Genomic DNA, 21731 nt, shown 5'->3' with positions numbered 1-21731 from the left:
GAAAAGGGAAAATTATATCACATTAAGAGGGACAAAAACATATTATAGTAGAAGGAAAGAAGGAAGGAAGATGAGCATTGTTTGAGCTTTACTCTCATCAGGTTTGGTTAAAGGAGGGAATAATTTTCTCAGTCAAGTATAGAAATCTGGCTTGCCCTATAGGCAGTAGGAGGGGAAAGGGGAAGAAAAAGAAGCGGGGCTGATAAAAGGGAGGGAAGATTGAGGGATGCAGTGATAAAACATAAAACTATTTTGAGGAGAGGAAGGCAGAAGGGAGAAATATAAGCATAAATGGGGGGGTGGAAGATAGAATGGAGAGAAAGACACAGATAGTAATCATAACTGTGAATATGAATGGGATTAACTTTTCCTTAAAACAGAGGTGGATGGCAGAATGGATGAAAAACCATAACACATTTGAAACAGGGACATACACGCAAAGTAAAGGTAAAAGGCTGGAGTAGAATATATTACGCTTCAGCTGATGTAAAAAAAGCAGGGGCAGCAATTCTAATCTCAGATAAAGCAAAAGCAAAAATAGATCTAATCAAAAGTGATAGGGAAGGAAACTATATCCTGCTAAAAGGCACCATAGACAATGAAGTAGTGTAATGACTAAATACATATGAACCAAGTGGTATAGCATTCAGATTCTTTTTCTTTATAATTTATTTGTTTTCAATTTTCTACAATCACTTCCATATATCTTAGATTTTTCCCCCTCCCTCCCCCACCTTTCCACTTTGCCCCTCTCTCCTGCCCTGAGATGGCATGTAATCACATAACACAAGAGAAAATGGTCTGCTTCATTTATGTATGTTTTGTTTTACTTTGTTTTTCTTATGGCTTCACTCATTCGTTTTAATCGTTTATGTAACATGACTAATGGGAAAATGTGTTTAATAGGAATGTATGTGCAGAACCCTTATAAGACTGCATGTCATCTTGGAGAGGGAGTGAGAAGACAGTGGGAAGATTGTTCAAAACTGAAAATAGAGAAATTAATACATTTGGGAGAAAAAAGAATAAAAATTATACTTAAAAAATATCTTCCTTGTGTTTTATATTCATGCAGTGAAAGTTAGGGTTATAAACTACTATTATAAATAAGGCAAAGAAATCTGTACTCAAATCAAGAACTCAATTGGGAAGTAGTAGATGAATACAAATATCTAATATGTAGTTCTTCCAACAATATTGCATTGAACTTTGAAATATCTAGGTAAATTTCAATTCAGAAAAGTTGTATTCTAAAATGAAACACATCTCATTTGTTTGTTTTTTTGTCTTTTGTTTGATTCTTTCTTGGATTTGATGGGAAACAATAACATTGGCTCTGACTGGTCTTTAGCATAGCTATTCCACAATATGATTTGGAAAGTGGGTAGAATTTCCAAAGAAGACCTTTGACAACCAGGGGAAGAATGAAGCCAAATGCACAAGGATGGTGAACTAAGTAAACTTTGCTCTTCGATCCTGTTTTAAGTGTTTTTTTTTTGTTTGAGATTTTAACTTAAGTTCTTGTTGGACATATCTGTTTGCCTCATGACTTCTGACCAAATGGACAAACCTTCACTTTCCTTCAATGTACTATGGCCTTCTCATAGACTCTTTATCTGAAAAATTACTAATCAATATGGTGTAGTGGATAGAAGCAAACTTGGAATCAGGAAAAGACTAGCTTCAGACATTTGCAAGCTGTGTGGCTATGTTCAAGTTACTTAACCTTTCAATCTTAATCTCCTCATCTGACACTCTTCCTTCTCCTTCTGCTCCTCCTGTTGCTACTACTATTACTACAGCTTCATAATGAGAGAAAAGAAGTTACTTACCATCATGAACATATTTGACATTTGGAAATACCTTCTGGAGGCAGTCCAGTACCACTAAATAGCACAAAATGACTAAAAAAATCTGAAGCATCTCCAAATCTCCCAGAAATCTAACTAGTGATAGGTCTGATTAAATCAGTGACAGACATATTGTGGGTTTGACTTATCCATAGTTCATATCCACAACTGGAAGGCAAATGTACTGCATATTCAAATAGACTACCACACACACACACACACACACACACACACACACACACACACACACACTCACACACATTTCAGCAAACTTTAGCGTGTTTGGTGAAATTTTCATATTAAAACAAACATGACAAGATGGAATTAAATTTATTTTTCAGCAGTGGAGACTCCTATGCTCAGGCAGGCTTATCTGTATGTGCTTGAGGTAGATAATGGTAAGGGAATTTGAAGATCTTTCCTGCCCCTTAATCTGCCCCTGTGACCTGCTTTGAGGTTTGGCTCAGCCCACAACTTTAGTCACATGGAGCCAATGGTGGGTGGAGCTTGCTGAACTGGTGGAGCAGGAAGGGTGCAGCAGGAAGAGAGAGTGAGGTGGAGCTGAGAGAGAGAGCAGATAATGTGAGGGAGAAAGAGTGATTTTGTCTAAGGGAGATAATTTGCAGGGAGGCCTGACAGAGGGAAGATTTGGTGATGGCCATGCTCCCTGCATTGTTAATGTGTATAGATTTCTTTGTTATTATGATGGATTTGGTTTTCTGGTGTCTGAATAAATGTCTTGGCTTCATCTTTGAGGAAGAGAGCTTCTATTTTGTGAATTTACCCTGGAAATACGCATGCATATTCATAGCGACTGCTGTGAGTGTCACATTGGAGATACAAGAACCCACAGGTAAGGGGAATTTGGTATCTGGTGGATTCCTCTACCTGCACTTGTAATTGGATTTACTCTTTCCACTCCCCCCCTCCTCCAATCACTGATAGACCTGACATGATGACATGACAGTATCACTGCTGGGCAAAACTATAATAATCTGCGATTCCAGAGCACTCTAAGGAGATAACCAATTAAAGAAAAGAAGCAAAACATTGGACCAATCTGGCCCCCAAACCTAGCACTCAACTGAAACTTTCTACATTTACTACTGATTTCAATGGCCAAACTCAAATGGCTTTTTCTTAATTTTAATTCTTGTTTTTCTTAACTTAATTTAGTTCCCCCCAGGATATTCTCTCATTCTGGATTTTTTGTTTCATTTTTTTGTTGCTTCATCATCCATGCCCCTCTCTACCTAGATGTGGGTGTCCCCAAAAGCCTTAACCTAGGATCTTTCCTCTTCTCCCTGGGCACCATCTCTTGGCGATACTATCTGGGTTCAGCAATCCTATCTATGAACATGATTTCCGGGTTCGTGTATGTAATCCTAGCCCATAACTTGAGCTCTAGTCACTGCTAATCAAAAGACTGTTGGACACTTCCAATTAAATGTACAGTGTGTTTGTTCTTCATTGCCAAAGAAGACCATGCCATCAGAGAAATGGTGACATGACTTGCACTTGACTTTATTTTTTTTTTTTGAGTGAGGGTGGGCTGTGCAGTCACCAACCTCACTTCTTCTCCAGAGCCATCTGAATCCAGTGACCAGATATTTATCAGGATGACTGGAGATGACCCAGAATGAGGCAATTGGAGTTAAGTGACTTGCCCAAGGTCACACAGCTAGTGAGTGTCAAGCGTCTGAGGTGAGATTTGAACTCCGATCCTCCTGACTCCTGCAGTGGTGCTCTATCCACTGCACCACCTACTGCTGCTAAATGTACTGTAGCCATGTCAAAAATCATTATGTTCAGAATGGAACTTCTCTTTTCCTCAAAATCTACCCCTTTTCCTAAATCTCCCCATCATTCTAGTTACCCAGCTTTACAAACTCAAAATCACTGCTTCGTTCTCTCTCTCACACTCATATCCAATCAGTTGTCAAATGATGTGAATCTATCTCCATTGCATCTTTTGTATCCATTTTGCTCTCTCTAGTGACATAATAATCATTTTAGTCCAGACCTTTATAAGCCATAATTTGGATTATTGCAATGGTCCTTTAATTGTTCTCCCTAACTTATGTCTTTGTTCTCTTTGCCTCATCCTTTACCGGGAAGTCAAAGCTATATTCCTAAGCACAATTTTGTACAAATTTAACCAAGTTATTCCTGTGCTTAATAGAATTCAGTGTTTTCTTATTACCTCTAAAATCAAATATAGCTAACAAGTATTTATATAATCTTTTAAAGTTTTCTAAGTACTTTGTATATATTATTTTACCATCACAGCAACTCTGGGAGGTAGGTGCTATTAGTACTTTAAAGGTGAAGAAAGAGGTGACAAACATCATGTGACTTGTTTAGGATCACGCATCTCATGTTTGAGGTTGCATTTGAACTCAGGTCTTCCTGACCTAGGTCTAGCGCTCCATCCACTATCACACCTAGATGCCCCGAATAAAAATATAAATTTTGTTAGGCACTAAAAATGCTTACTAACTTGATTCTAACCTCTTTTTCAATCATTGTATATGACTCTTATCTGCTCACACCATACCAAATTGGTCTTACTGCTCTTTATAAACAAAATTTTATTTCCTACCTTTTGTATTGGATTTCATTAGTGTCTGGAATGAAGACCTTCTAATTTGTGTCTGACATAATTTCTGGTTTATTTAAAATTTCAACTCAAATACTAGTTTCTACATAGAAAGATTTTTCCTGAAGCCCCTCAACTATTAGTGCTTTCTCTTCAAAATTACCTTGTGTATATGTCTCTATATGTATATATCATCTCCTTTGGCTAGATTATAAGATGTCTGAAGCCAAATTTGCTTCGGTTTATGTGTCCTTAGCATTGTAGGCACTCAATACATGCTTATTTATTGATTAGAGATGGATGTTTCACATCTTTTGAGGAAAGAAGGAGAAAATAAGGAGAATTGTACCACTCTTTTCCCTTGGTAATGATAAGAAGAGTGGAGGATAGGCAGAGAAGAACTGATTTTATGGATTGACTTTTTCTGAGTTTTCTTCTCTTGAAATCCTCAATATTTTGACTTTTTTTTTGTTAAAATTGTCCTGTTGATCACTTTTTGAATCCCCTTACCCACCCTTTTGCTACTGGATCTTCATCTGATGTTCAGCTATAAGACAGCCTCAGCTTCCATGTGGAATTGGAGATGTACAGTTCACTGAACTGAGTCCTTGATCCAATTACCCATGTATGACATGCTAAGCACCTAAGTATGACAGAACTTGCCCTAAACAGATTTTAGCCTCTCTTCCTTCAATTCTGCACAGTCATACTTGCTGGTTTTCTGTCCCAATTCTTTTCTTGGCTCTCTTCCAATCTTTGTTATAGATTAGTAGAATTTTTATCTGCAGATTTTTGCTTTTTCTCTTGAAAAGCTCCTGGTTGTTAAGAAGTGTTCTATTTTTCTTCCTGTCTGTAGTTCTTAATGCCACACCTGGCCCATAGGACTTGATTGATTGTTGTTTGTTGATTGATTAATTGATCTTATACTTTCTTCCAGTGAAACAACCACAGTTATTTAAAAAACAAATACAACCTATGTGCACATTCCCATACAAAACACTCTGCTCTATGCCAACTGGCTTGATCAAGTGACTCTCTGGTTTTGACCTGGCTGCCACCACTTACAAGATATTCTGCTGCTGGCTATGGAACTTTTTCTAAGGAACTCTCAATTAGGAAACTCTCTTTACCAACATAGATTGGCATCTACTTTGCAGATGTTGCCTGGGGCAGTGAGTGGTCAAATAACTTGGCCAGGGTCAGAGCTAGTATGTATTGTAGGCAAGACTTGAACCCATGTCTTTTGAAGAGTACAGTCTTTAAACTTGTGGAAATAGGTCCCATGTTTTGGAAAACAGAGGCAGCAGCTTCTCAGAGCTCCACTGATTCTTACCTCTAGTAACTTCAAGACTTACCCAACTTGAGAAAAGGATATAACCAGTAATATCAGTTTTGAAGTTGGCCATGCCCTGGAATTTGGCCTAAAACCATGTGCCTCTGATACCTATCTGGTGGCTTTAAGAGAGGGAGGACCCGAGATATCCTGGTTCTGGCAGCTTTAGACTTGTACCTGTGATATGACTGTGATAGCTGCCTCCAGGGGGTCATCTCCAGTTGTTCTAATGGATATCTTGCCACTAGACCCAGATGGCTCTGGAGGAGAAACTGAGGATGGTGATCTTGCACAGTCCTAGCTCACTTAAATCCAATTCCCTTGTAAGTCATGGTATCATCTTCCTGATATCATGGTCCTCTTTCAGAATGAAAGAAAAATAGCAACCATAACAACACCTGTCTCTAAAGGTCTTCACTGAGTTTCAAGACCTGCACTGCCCTTGGGGAAAGCTTCCATTGGAGTGGGGGAGGAAGGAGAATCCAGTTGTACCTGGACCACTCCCTAGTGATATGGGAGTTGGAAAGAGGTGTGTGGGGCATCTGCTGTCATTGATTCCTACTAATATTAGGATCATCACACAGCATTGGGGTGCCTTGCCCCTCCATTAAGGTGGATACAAAATCAGGCAGTAGCCACTCTTATCCACTCTTACCACCACCTACCATGCCAACACAGACATGGGCCTCCTCAGAGAATCTAGAACCCCACCTCTGGGGAGAACTAACTCAAGACCCATTTTCAGTAGGACTGAGTCATGCTTAACCTCTGACAGGTACTCAGGACCCTCCTCCCCCAACAGTAGATGATCTAAATGCAAAATCCCCTCCTCCTCACTACCAACAACTTAGAAAACCACCCATCTGATGATACTGAACCCTGCACCCAACTCCCAAGGTCTTGGACAGTGGAATCCCACACCCCAGCAGCAGCTTTTTCTGATCCTTTCCTGGGTGGCAATCACTCAGAAACCTCTCCCCTGCTTCCCTGCTGATAGACCTGAATCTTCTCAGAGTAGCTTGAAGCCTTGCCCACCCCTCCTGGGCATCAAAAAAAATCTTCATGTGCACCAAATGTATAATAAACAAATACATCTTCTTTACCCATTATTCTAAATCTTCATTGATAAATCATCGTATCTTACATAGGCTCATGAATTTGTAACATTTTAAATCTTTTTTTTTATTATGCAGACAAGGGTCCTACAAAAACAAAAAACAAAACAAAAGAAAAACTTGGGGCTATCATGCTTCTAGATTCCAAGATTATCCCTTTTCACACTGCTTCATACTTCCTGATGGCACTACGAACTTTCTTCACACAAAATCTGAAGTTAATCTCACTTTGGACTCATATTGGTTCTCCACCTGGATAAACCCAGAGAAAGCAGAAATGTTGTCCCTGGTTCTGAAAAGAATATGTACTTGTGTCAGATATGTACTTGTCTCGCACTCCCTACTTTGCAAAAACTTAGACCACCTGTCTTAAGTGAATCAACTGACAATATATCAGAACTAGATTACACAATAAGGTGATTTAGTCAATGAAAAGAAAATAGTGTAATACATTGAACACATCCCAGAATCATCTAATGATCATGTTTTCCTCTGGCCAAGGATTGTTTTAGGTTTCTATAGTTGGAGTTACATTTAGGTTAAAGAAAACTATGTCACCAGACATTTTACTGATAAGTAAAAATTTCCTCCAGTAACTACAGTAACTCTTTGTGCTGAGAAATAAGTAAGTGCAAAACGATGATAGATTATTATCAATGACACCTACTAGCTTTTATTCAGTGAAAGTGTTTTAAAATTTTGTTTGTGCTTTATCCTTCTTAAGTCAAAGTGAAGATATTTTAGTGACTTTATCTTTCTACATTTCAATTAAGAGAAACAATCTCCAAAGATTTTCTGGGTCATATTAATATGATTATTTTTCTCTTATAGAGGTAAAGGTGGAACCATATATTAAGAATATTCAAAACTGCAAAAAAGGTTTACATATTTAATTGTCTATAAGAGAAGGCAGCATGGTAGGGTGAATAAAGAGTTAGCACTGCAATCAGAATGACCTAGTTCAAATCCTGCTTATTACACAAACTAGCTCTGCAATTCAGTAAAGGGCATTTAATCTCTCATTGCTCCCCTTCCACTCCACCACCTCATTCTCCATGAGTTCACTGGATCTCAGATTTAGAGATGGAAGGGACCTCAGAGGCCCTTTAGTCCAATCTCCTCATTTTGAAGACAAAGCACTGAGGTTTGCCAAAGCAGTAGAAGAATTTGAACTCTGTTATCTAACTCCAGAGTTAGTGTTCTTTCTGCTTAATCTTGAAGCTTCTGATCTGGAATGGTGGGAGAGTTTTCACAATAGGAGTTTTCTACACTAAAAATCCGTAAGTCTGCCTAAAAAAAATCAAGAAGCACTTTTTAATCATTTAAATCTACACATTTTTAATCCATATACATACATGAAGAACATATATGCTTATTTTATCTGTTCTTTAATAATCATAAAAGAGTAATTATTTTAACTTAAACAGGTTCAGATATATCATTACAACTTTGGCATGGGGACTTTTCTAAATGGAGGCATGGCAAAAGTCACTCAGATTGTCTCCATAGCATTGAGATTATTTTATTAAATAAAGAAAGGAAAAACAAAGTGACAGAAAGGAAAAAGAAAGAAGAAGAGAGCAGCAATAGAGCCAGTATTAAAATCTGTAAAGGATTACTAGTTCTAAGTTTTACTTTAACTCACAGTCTTTGAGCATGTTTCTTCTATTGATTACCCAATCTATTTTTTAGTACAGTGAGACAATTTAACATCATTCTAGTCTAAATATAAGACCAAGCAACTATAGTTTAGCCTACTTGATATATTTCCTGTGTGCTTATTTCTTGAACCAATAATGTTCAAATGGTTGCCTTCATTGACATAAATGAAGTAACAAACATTGGTTATGTAATACAAAACTACGCCGTTAGATTTTGCTCCTACTTTGGCATTCTCTCACAAGCTTTCAGAGGTCTTCTGCTAGTGCTAGGAAATGAGTATACTTGTGGTAGAGTCTTTCTATTTCATGATACATAGAATCATATATTTAGAGATGGGAGCTTATTCCTTTGTTTTAAAGATAAAAAAATTGAAGTTCATGGAGATTAAGCAACATGCTCAAGGTTATACAAGTATTAGGCTGCAGAATTGGGCTTTGAACTCAGGTCTTCTGATTATAACTCCGCAATGCTTTCCTTTATATTATATATATCAAAGAAATTGAATCTGACTTGCACTTTGAATGCATTGGACAGCAAAACATTTTATCCTGCCATTTTGTAATCCTATGAAATTATTGATTGAAATACTTATGCTAGGATTCACATGAAGATAATCCTATTTGGGGAGAAAAAATGGATTTTCAAATGTCTAGACATGATCAGGTGCTGCTGAATTGACCCTTGAGTTTATATCTCTCTGAGAAACTTACTTTCATCTCCTGTTTCAAATTCAAACTTCTGACTGTAACCACTGTATCCTGCTGCAGTCCTCACTCGAATGTGAAATATGTATTTTGTGGCTGGCTTGAGACCTGTGATGATAACACTGGGGGCCTTGGACCTTGTAGAAGAATAGCTGAGCTGTTCATGTTCCTGGGGAACAGAGAAAAAAAAGCAAAGAAAGCACAAAATGGAGTTATATTAGTTTTTCATGAGTCACATTCCAAAGCAAAACTCAGTAGGGGGTTACTCTGAATGTCAAGATCAAATGAGGTACAAGCATGATTTTCTGTTACTTGGCAACTTGTTATCATCATGATGTATATGACATGGCCTTGGCTTGGAAATGTGTTAAGAAGCTGATTTCATTGCACATAAAACATGTTAATATCATTTTTGATTCAGTGAGCTGAATTTATGTTCTTAAGGATGGGGTTAGCATGACAGCATGTTCAAGCATAATGGTACCTGCAGGAAACTAGCAGAATGGGCAACTGAGGAAATCAATCAACATTGGCAGAGTAAAAAAAAAAAGATAAATGTGGGAGAATTGAAGGACCCGCTACTCACTTCTACCCTCAGGTAGTGCCAAAATGCCGGCGCTATCCGTGGGTAGACCTGTGGGTAAAAGGAAAAGTCAATTAATTTTTTTAAAATTGGAAAATTTCTATCCTGACCTAACTGCTTTGCTTGTGAACTTATTTCTTCCCTATTCATAAGAGTTGTATGTACTTAGTTGTACAAATAACAAGGAAAATCATATCCCTGTGAGAATACTGCTCCCCAGCTATGACTGTTTACATTTTCAAGATTTGCCTTTTAAATGGTCTTATGTGAGACCAGCTGGTTTCTCTCATTCTCTCTTTCTCTCTTCCTTCCTTCCTTCCTTCCTTCCTTCCTTCCTTTATTCCTTCCTTCCTTCCTTTATTCCTTCCTTTCCTCCTTTTCTTTATTTTTGAAATCCATCTTATGAACATGAACTGAAGGCATAAAAAGTATGAAAGACTTACCTATGGTCACAGAGAGAATCAGTGGCAGGGCTGGAGAATTTAGTTCCAGTCTTCTGCATTAATTGCCCAATAATTTTGTCTCTCTTATCTCACTAACAGGTAATCGATTTGTGAAATAATAGTACTGGGTTTGATTCAAGTACTTAAACTTGCTATCTGACTACAGACTCAGAACAGAACATCCAGTTTCATCTGTCCATATTTGAGCTCATAGTAAATGAAGGCATATAGGCATTGTAGATGCTTGAAAAGGTTATTTTGTTTCTATGGTTTTGGGTCAGTCTTTATTTATTTATTTGTCAATGTTTAATATGGAACCTGAAATATGACTGTAGGTTTGGATGGACGATTCATTCAAATTCATCCTAGGAATACTTTGGTTTAATGTTCCCTCCAGAGTTTTCTTTATTGGTCAAAGGAGATAATTTTGCTGTTTTTCAGTCATTTCAGTTGTGTCTGAGTCTTTGTGACTCAATCTGAGGTTTTCTTGGCAAAGATACTGGAGTGATTTACAGTTTTCTTCTCTGGCTCATTTTACAGATGAAGAAACTGAGATAAACAAATTTAAGTGACTTGTGGAGGGTCACATAGCCAGTGTGTGTGTGAGCTCAGATTCAGACTCAGGTCTTCCTGATTCAAAGCCTGGTGCTCTATTCACTGCATCGCCTAGCTGCCCAAAGGAAATAATATCCAGGCAAAAAGACAATAATGAAATACTGCACTGATGGAACAAACAATGATAGAATTATTTTGATATAATGCTTCAGGGCTGGGGAGTTTTTAAAATATTTCCTCAAAAAGTAATTTTATAGAAAAAGAATTTTAAAAGAAGAAAAATTTCCGGTTTAAATATGAGTAATTGCATTTATTTTTATCCCTTGATTATAATTTAGATCTCTATAATTATTATATGGAAATTTTAAAAAATTGATTTTCCAGTTTCAGGAGCCAAGATGGCAGAGTGATCTGTAACTGGTATCTCCCTCCCTTTGCTGACTTTGACTAGCCCAGAGATTATTTCCTCAGAAAAAACCCTGGAACAGTGGGAGAAGCAGAAGGGATAAACAGACTCTTAACACTAAGAAAGATCACTAAGAAGGGCTCCTCTTGCTGTGGCCAAAGTTGACCAGTGAGGATCAGAGCTGTCTCAGATAGTCCCACCTCAACAAACTGGGAGAAGATCCTGAACTCCGGGGGGGAGGGGGGGTGAAGCCAGCAACTGCCAACACCAGGACTGCAGGTATACCCCAGCACCCCAAAAGAATTGGGAAGACAATAGGGTAGAAAGCTGAGCTTGCCTATACTCTAGCTCAGCAGAGGAGCCTATGGTGTCCAGATCACTCTTCCGCACACTTAGTGAGCTACCTCCAAGGTAACTGTTGGAAAATCCCAAAAGACCTAACACCAGCCATCTCAGCACCAGGTAAACTGCAGCATTTAATTTCTCACTGAAAGAACTAGAGGACAAAACACAAAAATCCTCAAGTTTTAGGCATAAGAACAGTAGGACAGAGCTCCCTGTGCCATGACACAGAGATCTACCCTAGAAGCCAGGAAAAGGGTTATTATCATGAGTAAAAAGCAAAGTAGAAAAGAAAAGACCATAGAATCTTTCTATGGGGACAAGGACCAAAACACAAATACCAAAGGGGTCAACATTGAGACTATACTCCCATGTGAAACTTCAGATGGGAATATGAACTGCTCAGAAGAAAAAAAGAGTCTTCTTGGAAGAGCTCTGGAAGGATTTTAAAACCCAAATTAGAGAATTAGATTAAAAACCGACAAACGATTTTAAAAATATGAAAAAAGAATTCACTGAAGAGAGCAGCTCCTTAAAAAGGAAAATTGGACAACTGGAAAAGGAAATACAAAACCTAACAGGTGAAAATAACTCCTTAAAAGGAACAATTGGACAGATGGAAAAGGAGATACAGAAGTTAACTGAAGAAAACAATTTGATAAAAATTAGAATCAGACAAGTAGAAGCTAATGAATCCATGAGACATCAAGAATCAGTCAAACAGAATCTAAAGGATGAGAAGATAGAAGAAAATGTAAAATAGCTAATTGAAAAAAACAACTGACCTGGAAAATAGATCCAAGAGAGAAAATCCAAGAAATATTGGTCTACCAGAAAGCCATGATGAAAAGAGCATGGACAATATCATCCAAGAAATCATCAAGGAAAATTGCCCAGAAGTCTTAGATCCAGAAGGAAAAATAGTCATCGAAAGAATCCACTATTCACCTACTGAAAGTGACCCCAAACTAAAAACACCAAGAAATATTGTTGCCAAATTCCAGAACTATCAAGAGAAGGAGAAAATACTGCAGGCAGCCAGAAAGAAACCTTTCAAATATCAAGGAACTACAATCAGGATCATACAGGACTTTGCAGCTTCTGCATTAAAAGATCACAGGAACCTGATTACGATATTCCTTAAGGTAAAGGAGTTGGGACTACAGCCAAAGACTAACTATGCAGCAAAACTGAGCACAATATTTCAGGCAAGGAGATGGACATCCAATGAAGTAAGGAATTTCCAGACTTTCCTGATGAAAAGGCCAGAACTCAACAGAAAATTTGATCTTCAAATACAGGTCTCAAGAGAGGCATAAAAAAGTAAGCAGGGGGAAAAAAACTTGTTACACAATATGGGCAAACTATTTACATAAGAGAATATGATACTTGTTAATCTTGAGAACGTATATTTATTACTAAATGTATAAGGGATATGCATAGGTAGAGGGAGTGGGTATCAATTAAACGATGTGATGATAACAAATGTGATATAAGGGTGCAAAGGGATTGTAATGGGAGAAGCAGAAAGGAAGAGGCAGAAAAAGAAATAAATTCCATAACAGGAAGAGGCACAAAAATATATTACAGTACAGGGAAAAAAGGGAGGGAGATGAGTATTGTTTGAGAGGTATTCTCATCTGATTGGATTCAAGGAGGGTACAACAAACTCAGTTAAATATAGAAATCCAACTAGCTCTACAGGCAATAGGAGGGGAAGGGAGAAAGAAAATGGAGGGGAAGCTAAAAGGTAGGGAAAAAGTAGTAAAGGAAAAGGGGACTAAAAGGGAGGGGGGCTGAAATAAGGGAGGGAAGACTGAGGGAGTCAGTGGTCAAAAATTAACATTCTGTTGGGGAGAGGAAGGGAAAAGGGAGAGCTAAACACATAAACAAGGAGAAAGGGGACAAAGGGAAAGAAACAAATAGTAATCACAACTGCTAATGTGAATGGGATGAACTCTCCCATTAAATGGACATGGATAGCAGAATGGATTAAAAACCATAATCCAACAATATGTTGTTTACAAGAAACACATTTGAAAAGGGGAGATGCATACAAGGAAAGGTAAAAGGTTGGAACAGAATTTATTGTGCTTCAGCTGATATAAAAAAAGCAGGGTAGAAATCCTTATCTCAGACAAAGCAAAAGTAGAAATAGATCTAATCAAAGGAGATAAGGAAAGAAACTGTATCCTGCTAAAAGGCCCCATAGACAATGAAGCAATTTCATTACTAAACATATATGCTCCTAGAGGTATTGCATCCAAATTCTTAGAGGAGAAGTTAGGGGAGTTGCGGCAAGAAACAGACAGCAAAACTGTAGTAGTGGGAGACATCAATCTCCCTCTCTATGAACTTGATAAATCTAACTTCAAAAAAAAACAAGAAAGAAATTAAAGAGGTGGATCGAGTTCTACATAAGGTATATATGATAGATCTCTGGAGAAAATTGAATGGGGATGGAACAAATACACATTTTTCTCAGTGGTACATGACAAATGTACAAAAATTGACCAGGTACTAGGGTATAAAAACCTCACAATCCAGTGCAGAAAGGCAGAGATAGTCAATGCATCCTTCTCAGATCATAACACAATAATTATATGTAATCAAAAGCCATGGAAACATAAACCAAAAGTTAATTGGAAACTAAACAATCTAGTCCTAAAGAATGAGTGGGTTAAACAAGAAATTATAGAAAGAATCAAAAACTTCATTCAAGAGAATGACAATAATGTGACAACCTTCCAAATTTTATGGGATACTGCAAAAGCAATTCTTAAGGGAAATTTTATATCTGTGAATGCCTACATGAATAAAATAGAGACAGAGGAGATCAATAAATTGGGCATGTAACTGAAAAAAAAACTTGAAAAAGGACAAATTGAAAATCCCCAAGTAAGTACCAAATTAGAAATACTGAAAACCAAGTAGAGATGAATAAAATTGAAATTCAGAAAACTATTGAACTAATAAATAAAACTGAGTTGGTCTTATGAAAAAAAACAATAAAATTGATAAACCTTTGGTCAATTTGATTAAAAAAAATGAGAGAAGAAAACCAAATTGCCAATATTAAAAATGACAAGGGTGAACTCACCTCCAGTGAGGAGAGAATTAAAACAATAATAATAAATTAACTTGCCTAACTGTATACCCATAAATTTGACAATTCAAATGAGATAGATGATGGTTTTAAAAGATACTAATTGCTCAGACTGACCCAGGAGGAAGTTGAATACTTAAATAACCTCATCTCAGAAAAAGAAATGGAACAAGCCATCAATGAACTCCCTAGGAAAACATCTCCAGGGCCAGAGGGATTCACAAGTGAATTCTTTCAAATATTTAAAGAACAGCTAATTCCAATACTATACAGACTATTTGGGAAAATTGGGGAAGAAGGAATCCTCCCAAATTCTTTTTAAGATACAAAAACGGTTTTGATACCTAAACCAGGAAGAGCCAAAACAGAGAAAGAAAATTGTAGACCAATTTCTCTAATGAGTATAGATGTAAAAAATTTAAATAAGATTTTAGCAAAAAGAATACAGCAACTAATCACAAGAATAATACGTTCTGGTCAGGTAGGACTTATACCAGGAATGCAGGGTTGGTTCAAAACTAACAGAAATCACATGATTATCTCAATAGATGCAGAAAAACCTTTTGACAAAATACAACACCCATTTCTATTGAAAACGCTGGAGAACATAGGAATAAATGGAATCCTTCATAAAATAATAAGCAGTATCTACCCAAAACCTTCAGCAAGCATTATATGCAATGGGGATCAGCTAGGTGCATTTTCGATGAGATCAGGGTTGAACCAAGGATGTCCATTATTGCCGTTATTATTCATTGTGGTACTAGAAATGTTAGTTGCAGCAATAAGAGGAGAAAAATAAATGGAAGGCATTAGAAAAAGTGAAGAAGAAAATAAGTTATCACTCCTTGGAGATGATATGATGATATACTTAGAGAATTGTGGAGAATCAAGTAAAAAGCTACTTGAAATAATAAACAACTTAGGCAAAGTTGCAAGTTACCAAAAAACCACACACAAATCTTCTGCATTTCTATATATTACTACCAACGTTCACCAGCAAGAAACAGAAAGAGATATCCCACTTAAAGCTACGGTAAACATTATAAAATATTTGGGAGTCTATCTGCCAAAACAAATCCAGGGACTATATGAACACAATTACAAAACACTTTTCACACAAATAAAGTCAGATCTAAGTGGAAAAACATCAGTTGCTCATGGGTGGGCTGAGCCAATGTAATGAAAATGACAATTCTACCTCAATTAATTTACTTATTCAGTGCCATAACAATCAAACTATCAGATAATTATTTTGTAGAGTTAGAAAAAATAATATCAAAATTTATCTGGAAGAACAAAAGTTCCAGAACATCAAGGGAACAAATCAAAAGAAATTCTAGGAAAGGTGACGTACCTCTACCAGATCTCAGATTGTATTATAAAGTAGCAATTATCAAAACCACTTGATACTAGCCAAGAAACAAACAGGTAGACCAGTGGAATAGGTTAGGTACCCAAGACACAGTAGTCAAAGAATATAGCAATCTACTCTTTGATAAATCCATGAACTCCTGCTTCTGGGATAGGAACTCACTGGTTGGCAAAAATTGCAGGGAAAACTGGATAGCAGTATGGCAGAAACTAGGCATAAACCAATGCCTGACACCCTATACAAGAATAAAGTACAAATGGGTACATGATCTAGGTATAAGCACTGATACTATAAACAGATTAGTGGAGCAAGGAATGGTGTATTTATCAGATTTATGGAGAAGGGTAGAATTTTGGACTAAACAAGAGATAGAAAGCATTATAAAATACAAAATGGATAATTTTGATTACATTAAATGGAAAAGTTTTTGCACAAACAAACCCAATGCAATCAAGACCAGGAGGGAAGCAGAAAATCAGGAAAGAATTTTCGCAACTAGTGTCTGTGATAAAGGTCACATTTCTAAAATATATAGAGAACTGAGTCAAATGTACAAGAATACAAGTCATTACCCTATTGATAAATGGTCAAAGGATATGAACAGGAAATTTTAAGCAGAAGAAATCAAAACTATCTATGGTCATATGAAAAAATGCTCTAAATTGCTATTGATTAGAGAGATGCAAATCAAAATAACTCTGAGATACCACATCACACTTACCAGATTGGCTAACATGACAAAACAGGATGATGATAAATATTGGAGAAGATGTGGGAGAGTTGGAACACATTCATTGTTGGTGGAGTTTTGAGCTGATTCAACCATTTTGGAGAGCAATTTGGAATTATGGCCAAAGTTCTACAAAAATGTGCATAGTATTTGGCCCAGCAAATACTGTTTCTAGGACTGTATCCCCAAGAGATCATAAAAATGGGAAAGGGTCTCATATACAAAAATATTTATAGCGCATTCTTTGTGGTGGCCAAAAACTGGAAATCAAGGGGATGCCTATCAATGGGAGAATGGCTAAATAAGTTGTGTTATATGAATGTAATGGAATGCTTCTGTGCTCTAAGAATTGATGAACAAGAAGACTACAGAGATACCTGGATAGACTTATATGAACTGATGCTGAGTGAAAGGAGCAGAATCAGGAGAACTTTATACACAGCAACAACCACAGTGTATGGGGATTTTTTTCTGGTAGACTTAGAACTTCATTGCAATGCAAGGACTTAAAATATTCCCAACAGTCTCTTAAGGCAAAATGTCCTCCACATCCAGAGAAAGAACTATGGAATTTGATTGCAGAGTGTAATAGATCATTTCTTTTGTATTATGTTTTTGTTAGTTTTATGATTCCCCCCATTCAATTGAATTCTTTTATGCAACATGACTGAGGTGAAAATGTAATTACTAAGAATGTATGTGTAGAAACTATATAAAATTATATGTCGACTTGGGCAAGGAGTGGGGAGGGTGGGGGAGAAGAAGGGAGAGAAAAACAATCTAGGTTATATGGAAGTGATTGTAAAACACTGAAAACAAATAAAATAAAAAAAATATATGCTAGCTGGTTGTAGATCTCATCTGAATGTCCCCTACTTTATGTGTTTGTACCTGTCATATACCATACCTGTATTAGAATCCCCCTTTTTACATGTCCACATACTTTTAGGTAGAGTGAAGGCACCACTCTCTCCATGAAGTCTTTGTTTATCAACTGAACTTATCCATCCCAAATATGAACATTTCATATAATAACAGCTTGTGTTTCTATAGTACTTTAAGATTTATAGTGTTTTCTTTACAAGCAACTGTGTAAGATTTATAATGTCAGTATTTTAGCTTCATATTATAGATGACAAACTTAACATCCAAATAGTTTAAGTGACTTAATTCCCAGGGAGGAAAGGCCTAAAACTGTCTAAACTAAGATATAGACCTGGGTCTTCTGACTCCATCAACCCTCTATTCACTATATTATGCTGTCATTGATGATGCTAATTTTGACCTCTCCTATGCACTGACCCATTTTCTTTCTTAAATTACAACTCTTTGTCCATATTTCATACCCAAACTCCACTGTGGTATGCTTTCCTTGAGAGCATTCATTTTTGTATATTCAACTTTCTGTATATTGTGTTCTTGTTCCTGAGTGATTTAAATTATGTACCCCATTTGGGGTTTTCTTGGAAAAGATACTGAAGAGTTTGCTATTTCCTACTCCAACTGATTTTACATTTGAGGAACTGAGGTAAATAGGGTTAAATGATGAGGGTCACACAGCTAGTAAGTGTTTGAGGCAGAACTTGCCTCAGGAGGCAGTCCTCTTGACTGTGCCACCTACCTGCCTTCCTTGTATGTAAAGGTACTTAAATGCTGGTTAAACTGTTAGAATATTTCCTAATAATAAAACTTTATTAAGCTTTGTTTGCACAGAGAGATGTGGTTAGAACATCACTTTAAGTAAAAAGATCAAAACAAACAGAGTTGTAGAACATGGTGGCTCACACCAGTAATCTCAGTTAAGACTTAAGTGAATGAGGGTGGTAGACACCTTGAATTTGGGCAAGACAGATTGTAGCAGGCTTAGCTGACTGTGTGTCCACAGTAAGTTTGCCATTAATATGGTGAGTTCCAGAGAACAGGGAATGACTCTATTGTCTGAGGCAGGCAAATTGTCCCAGGTCAGAAGCTAAGATGGTCCAAATGCCTGTGGTTATTGAGGGGACACAGATTGTGACTGGTTGCTGTACTTACAGCTTGAGCAAGATAGAGAGACATAGGTTTACAAACAAAAACTAAAAAAAAAAAAATGAATATAACACAAAACAGATTATGAATTGGTCATGCGATTATAATTTATTTATAAATAAATAGAATATTTACAATTTATTAGAAAATAAATAAATCAAAATATGCAAGTAAAACAAAAAATTAATTTGAAAATCAAATAAAAAGTAATGAAATTGAAAACAGTAAAAACAGAACTGATTAAGTTGGTACTATTTTTTGAAACAACAAATAAAATAGATAAAACATTATCTAATCACATCAAAAAAGATAAAATCAAATTAACAAAAGCAATATAACAAAGGAGGAATTACAACAGATAAAGACTAAGAAAATTATAAGAAATTGAAAAGAATTATGATTTGTCTAATTATGGCTACAAAATAGATAACATGGATATGTATTTGTAAAAATTTTTAATAAAATAGCAAAATATTTTTAAAATGCTATTTGCAAAAATAAGATATAAAACATAGAATAAAACACACAAAAATTGATAATTCAGATAAACTCATCTGAGATAAAGAAACTGAATAAGCCATAAAAGAATGCCCCTCAATAAAACCCCAAGCTCAGCTGGGTTTACAATTGAATTCTTTCAGATATTCAAAGGTGATTTAACTGTATTATTAAATAAAATCTTTAGAAAAATAGAGAAATAAGGCATTACTAAATTCAATCAATGAAATAAATTTTGTACTAATATTCATGCTCAGAAGAGAAAAGGAGAGAAAAAAGTTTAGAATACTATCTCTAATGACTATTGATGCAAAAATATAATATGTGATATATTATGTTGTAATATATAATAATGTGATGTAATTATATATCATAATATAATAATACTATATTAGCAAAATATAGTAACATTGGATATATATATGAAGAATGCAAGATTGGTTCAATAGGGGAAAAGCTAAATATATTGAACAATATTAATGACAAAATGAAAAGCACTTAGAGGCAGTAGAAGTTCTCAAAAAATGCAAAACCGACTTATGTTGAAAGCACTAAAAAGCAGAAACATAAGTAAATCTTTCTTTAACATGGTAAACAATTATCTACCTAAATGCAAGTGCTACCATTATTTGTAATGGGGAGAAAATAAAAGTCTTTCTAATTAGATTAATGCAGTGATGTTCATTGTAACCTCTATTATTTGATTAACCTGTAAAAATGCTAGCCATTGCAATAAGATGAAATTAAGAGACTAAACACAGACAAGAAATGTATTACTTTTTAACAGATTCTATTATAGTTTGCTTAGAGAATATCTGAGATTTAGCTAGAATAAGTTGGATGATTGCTTGCTGCAGTAAAGTAGCAAGATATAAGTAAAATAAAACTAGAAAATCAATAGCCTTTCAATATATTATCAACAAAATCCATCAAGAAGAGAGAGTAATTCAATTCAAAATAACTAGATAGTTTATAAAATACATTGGTGATATCTATCAAGAAACAATCATTATATAAGAATAAAATAACAAAATAGTCTTTACAGAAATGAAGGAAGGATGGTGGAACCAAGATGGTGGAAGGCAGGGACTCACCTAAACTCTTCCTCCAACACTCCCAAATACTTTAAAAAATGATTCAAAACAAATTCTAGAGAAGTAGAATCCACAACAAGACAAACTGAAACAAATTTACAGCCCAAGAAAACTTGGAAAGTTGGCAACAAAGGTCTGTTGCCTCAGGGTGAGAAAGATTTACAGTCCAACTCAGGCCATGCTGTCATAGACCTATGGAAAGCAAACCTGGTTCCAGAAAACCCAGAGCAGACCTCATGGCAACTGAATCATTGGCAGCAATTGAGATTTCCAGACTTGTTAGCCCACAGACACCAAAAATAACTTAGAAGGTCAACAGGAAAAGTCTGTTGCACCTGGGTGAGAGTGGAGCTCAGTACATTGAGGGATACCCCAGCACAGTCCCAGCCACAAGGAATAATAGCAGCAAATAGCAACAACAGAAGTGACTGCTTTTCTGAACTCTTAGCCCACAAACAGGAAAGGATCCAACAACTGATCTGGAAATTAGAGGAGTCTTCTGTGAGCAATGGGGCATGACTCCGTTGCTTTGTCCACACTTGGATCAAGGTTGCAGTCCTAGGTGGGAATCCCAGGATGAGGAAGAACACTATCATAGAAAAACTTGTGGTCACAATGGAGGGAGGATTCTTCTCACAGTTTCAGGGCAGTGCTCACAAGATCAGAAAACAGGGTGGGTGAGTAGTAAACACATCTCCTTAGATCATACCACCTTGGAAGAACCAAAACTTACAAGTCCCTAGAAGTGTCTCTGAAAACAGCTGCACAAAGCCCTAAAACTTGAGAGAGTTTGCCTTCTACTCTGGAAGCAGAGCCCTATCATAACAAAGAATCAAAAGGTCAAATAATAGCCTGGGAAAGTGAGTCTACAACAGGAAGAAAAAACTCTGACTATAGTTACTATGATGACAAGGAAGATCAAAACACACACTGAGAAGAAGACAAAAAAGTTAAAGCTCTTATATCCAAAACCTCCAAGAAACACATGAATTGGTCTCAGGCCATACAAGAATTCAAAATCAAGTAAGAGAGGTAGAGGAGCAAATGGAAGCTATTAAATTTATGAGAAATCAAGAAACAATAAAACAAAACCAAAGGAATGAGAAAGTAGAAGACAAAGTGAAACATCTCTTAGTCTAGACCTTATCTTTCAAAAAATTATCAAGAAAATTGCCCTGCTATTCTAGACCCAGAGGATAAAACAGAAATTCAAAGAATTCCTGACCACTTCCTGAAAGAGATCCCAAAATGAAAAGTACCAGGAATATTCTAGGCAAATTCCAGAGTTCTCAGGTCAAAGAGAAAATT

General features: G+C 36.3%; 1 protein-coding gene across 1 annotated transcript in view; it reads right to left on the bottom strand.

The window, feature by feature from the left end:
* Nucleotides 1-21731, bottom strand: part of EPHA6 (EPH receptor A6) — a 673066-nt gene that overhangs the window by 225834 nt on the left and 425501 nt on the right. Inside the window, exons 5-6 of the mRNA XM_072621534.1 lie at nt 9850-9897; nt 9270-9432 (exon numbers count right to left, since the gene is read on the bottom strand). Of these exons, the coding sequence (XP_072477635.1) occupies nt 9270-9432; nt 9850-9897 (211 nt within the window). The remainder of the gene's footprint in view (nt 1-9269; nt 9433-9849; nt 9898-21731) is intronic.

This window comes from Notamacropus eugenii, chromosome 6 (genome assembly GCF_028372415.1).
Source record: "Notamacropus eugenii isolate mMacEug1 chromosome 6, mMacEug1.pri_v2, whole genome shotgun sequence".
In the NCBI taxonomy this organism is placed as follows: Eukaryota; Metazoa; Chordata; class Mammalia; order Diprotodontia; family Macropodidae; genus Notamacropus; species Notamacropus eugenii.
This window is presented reverse-complemented; position numbering and strand designations above follow the sequence as displayed.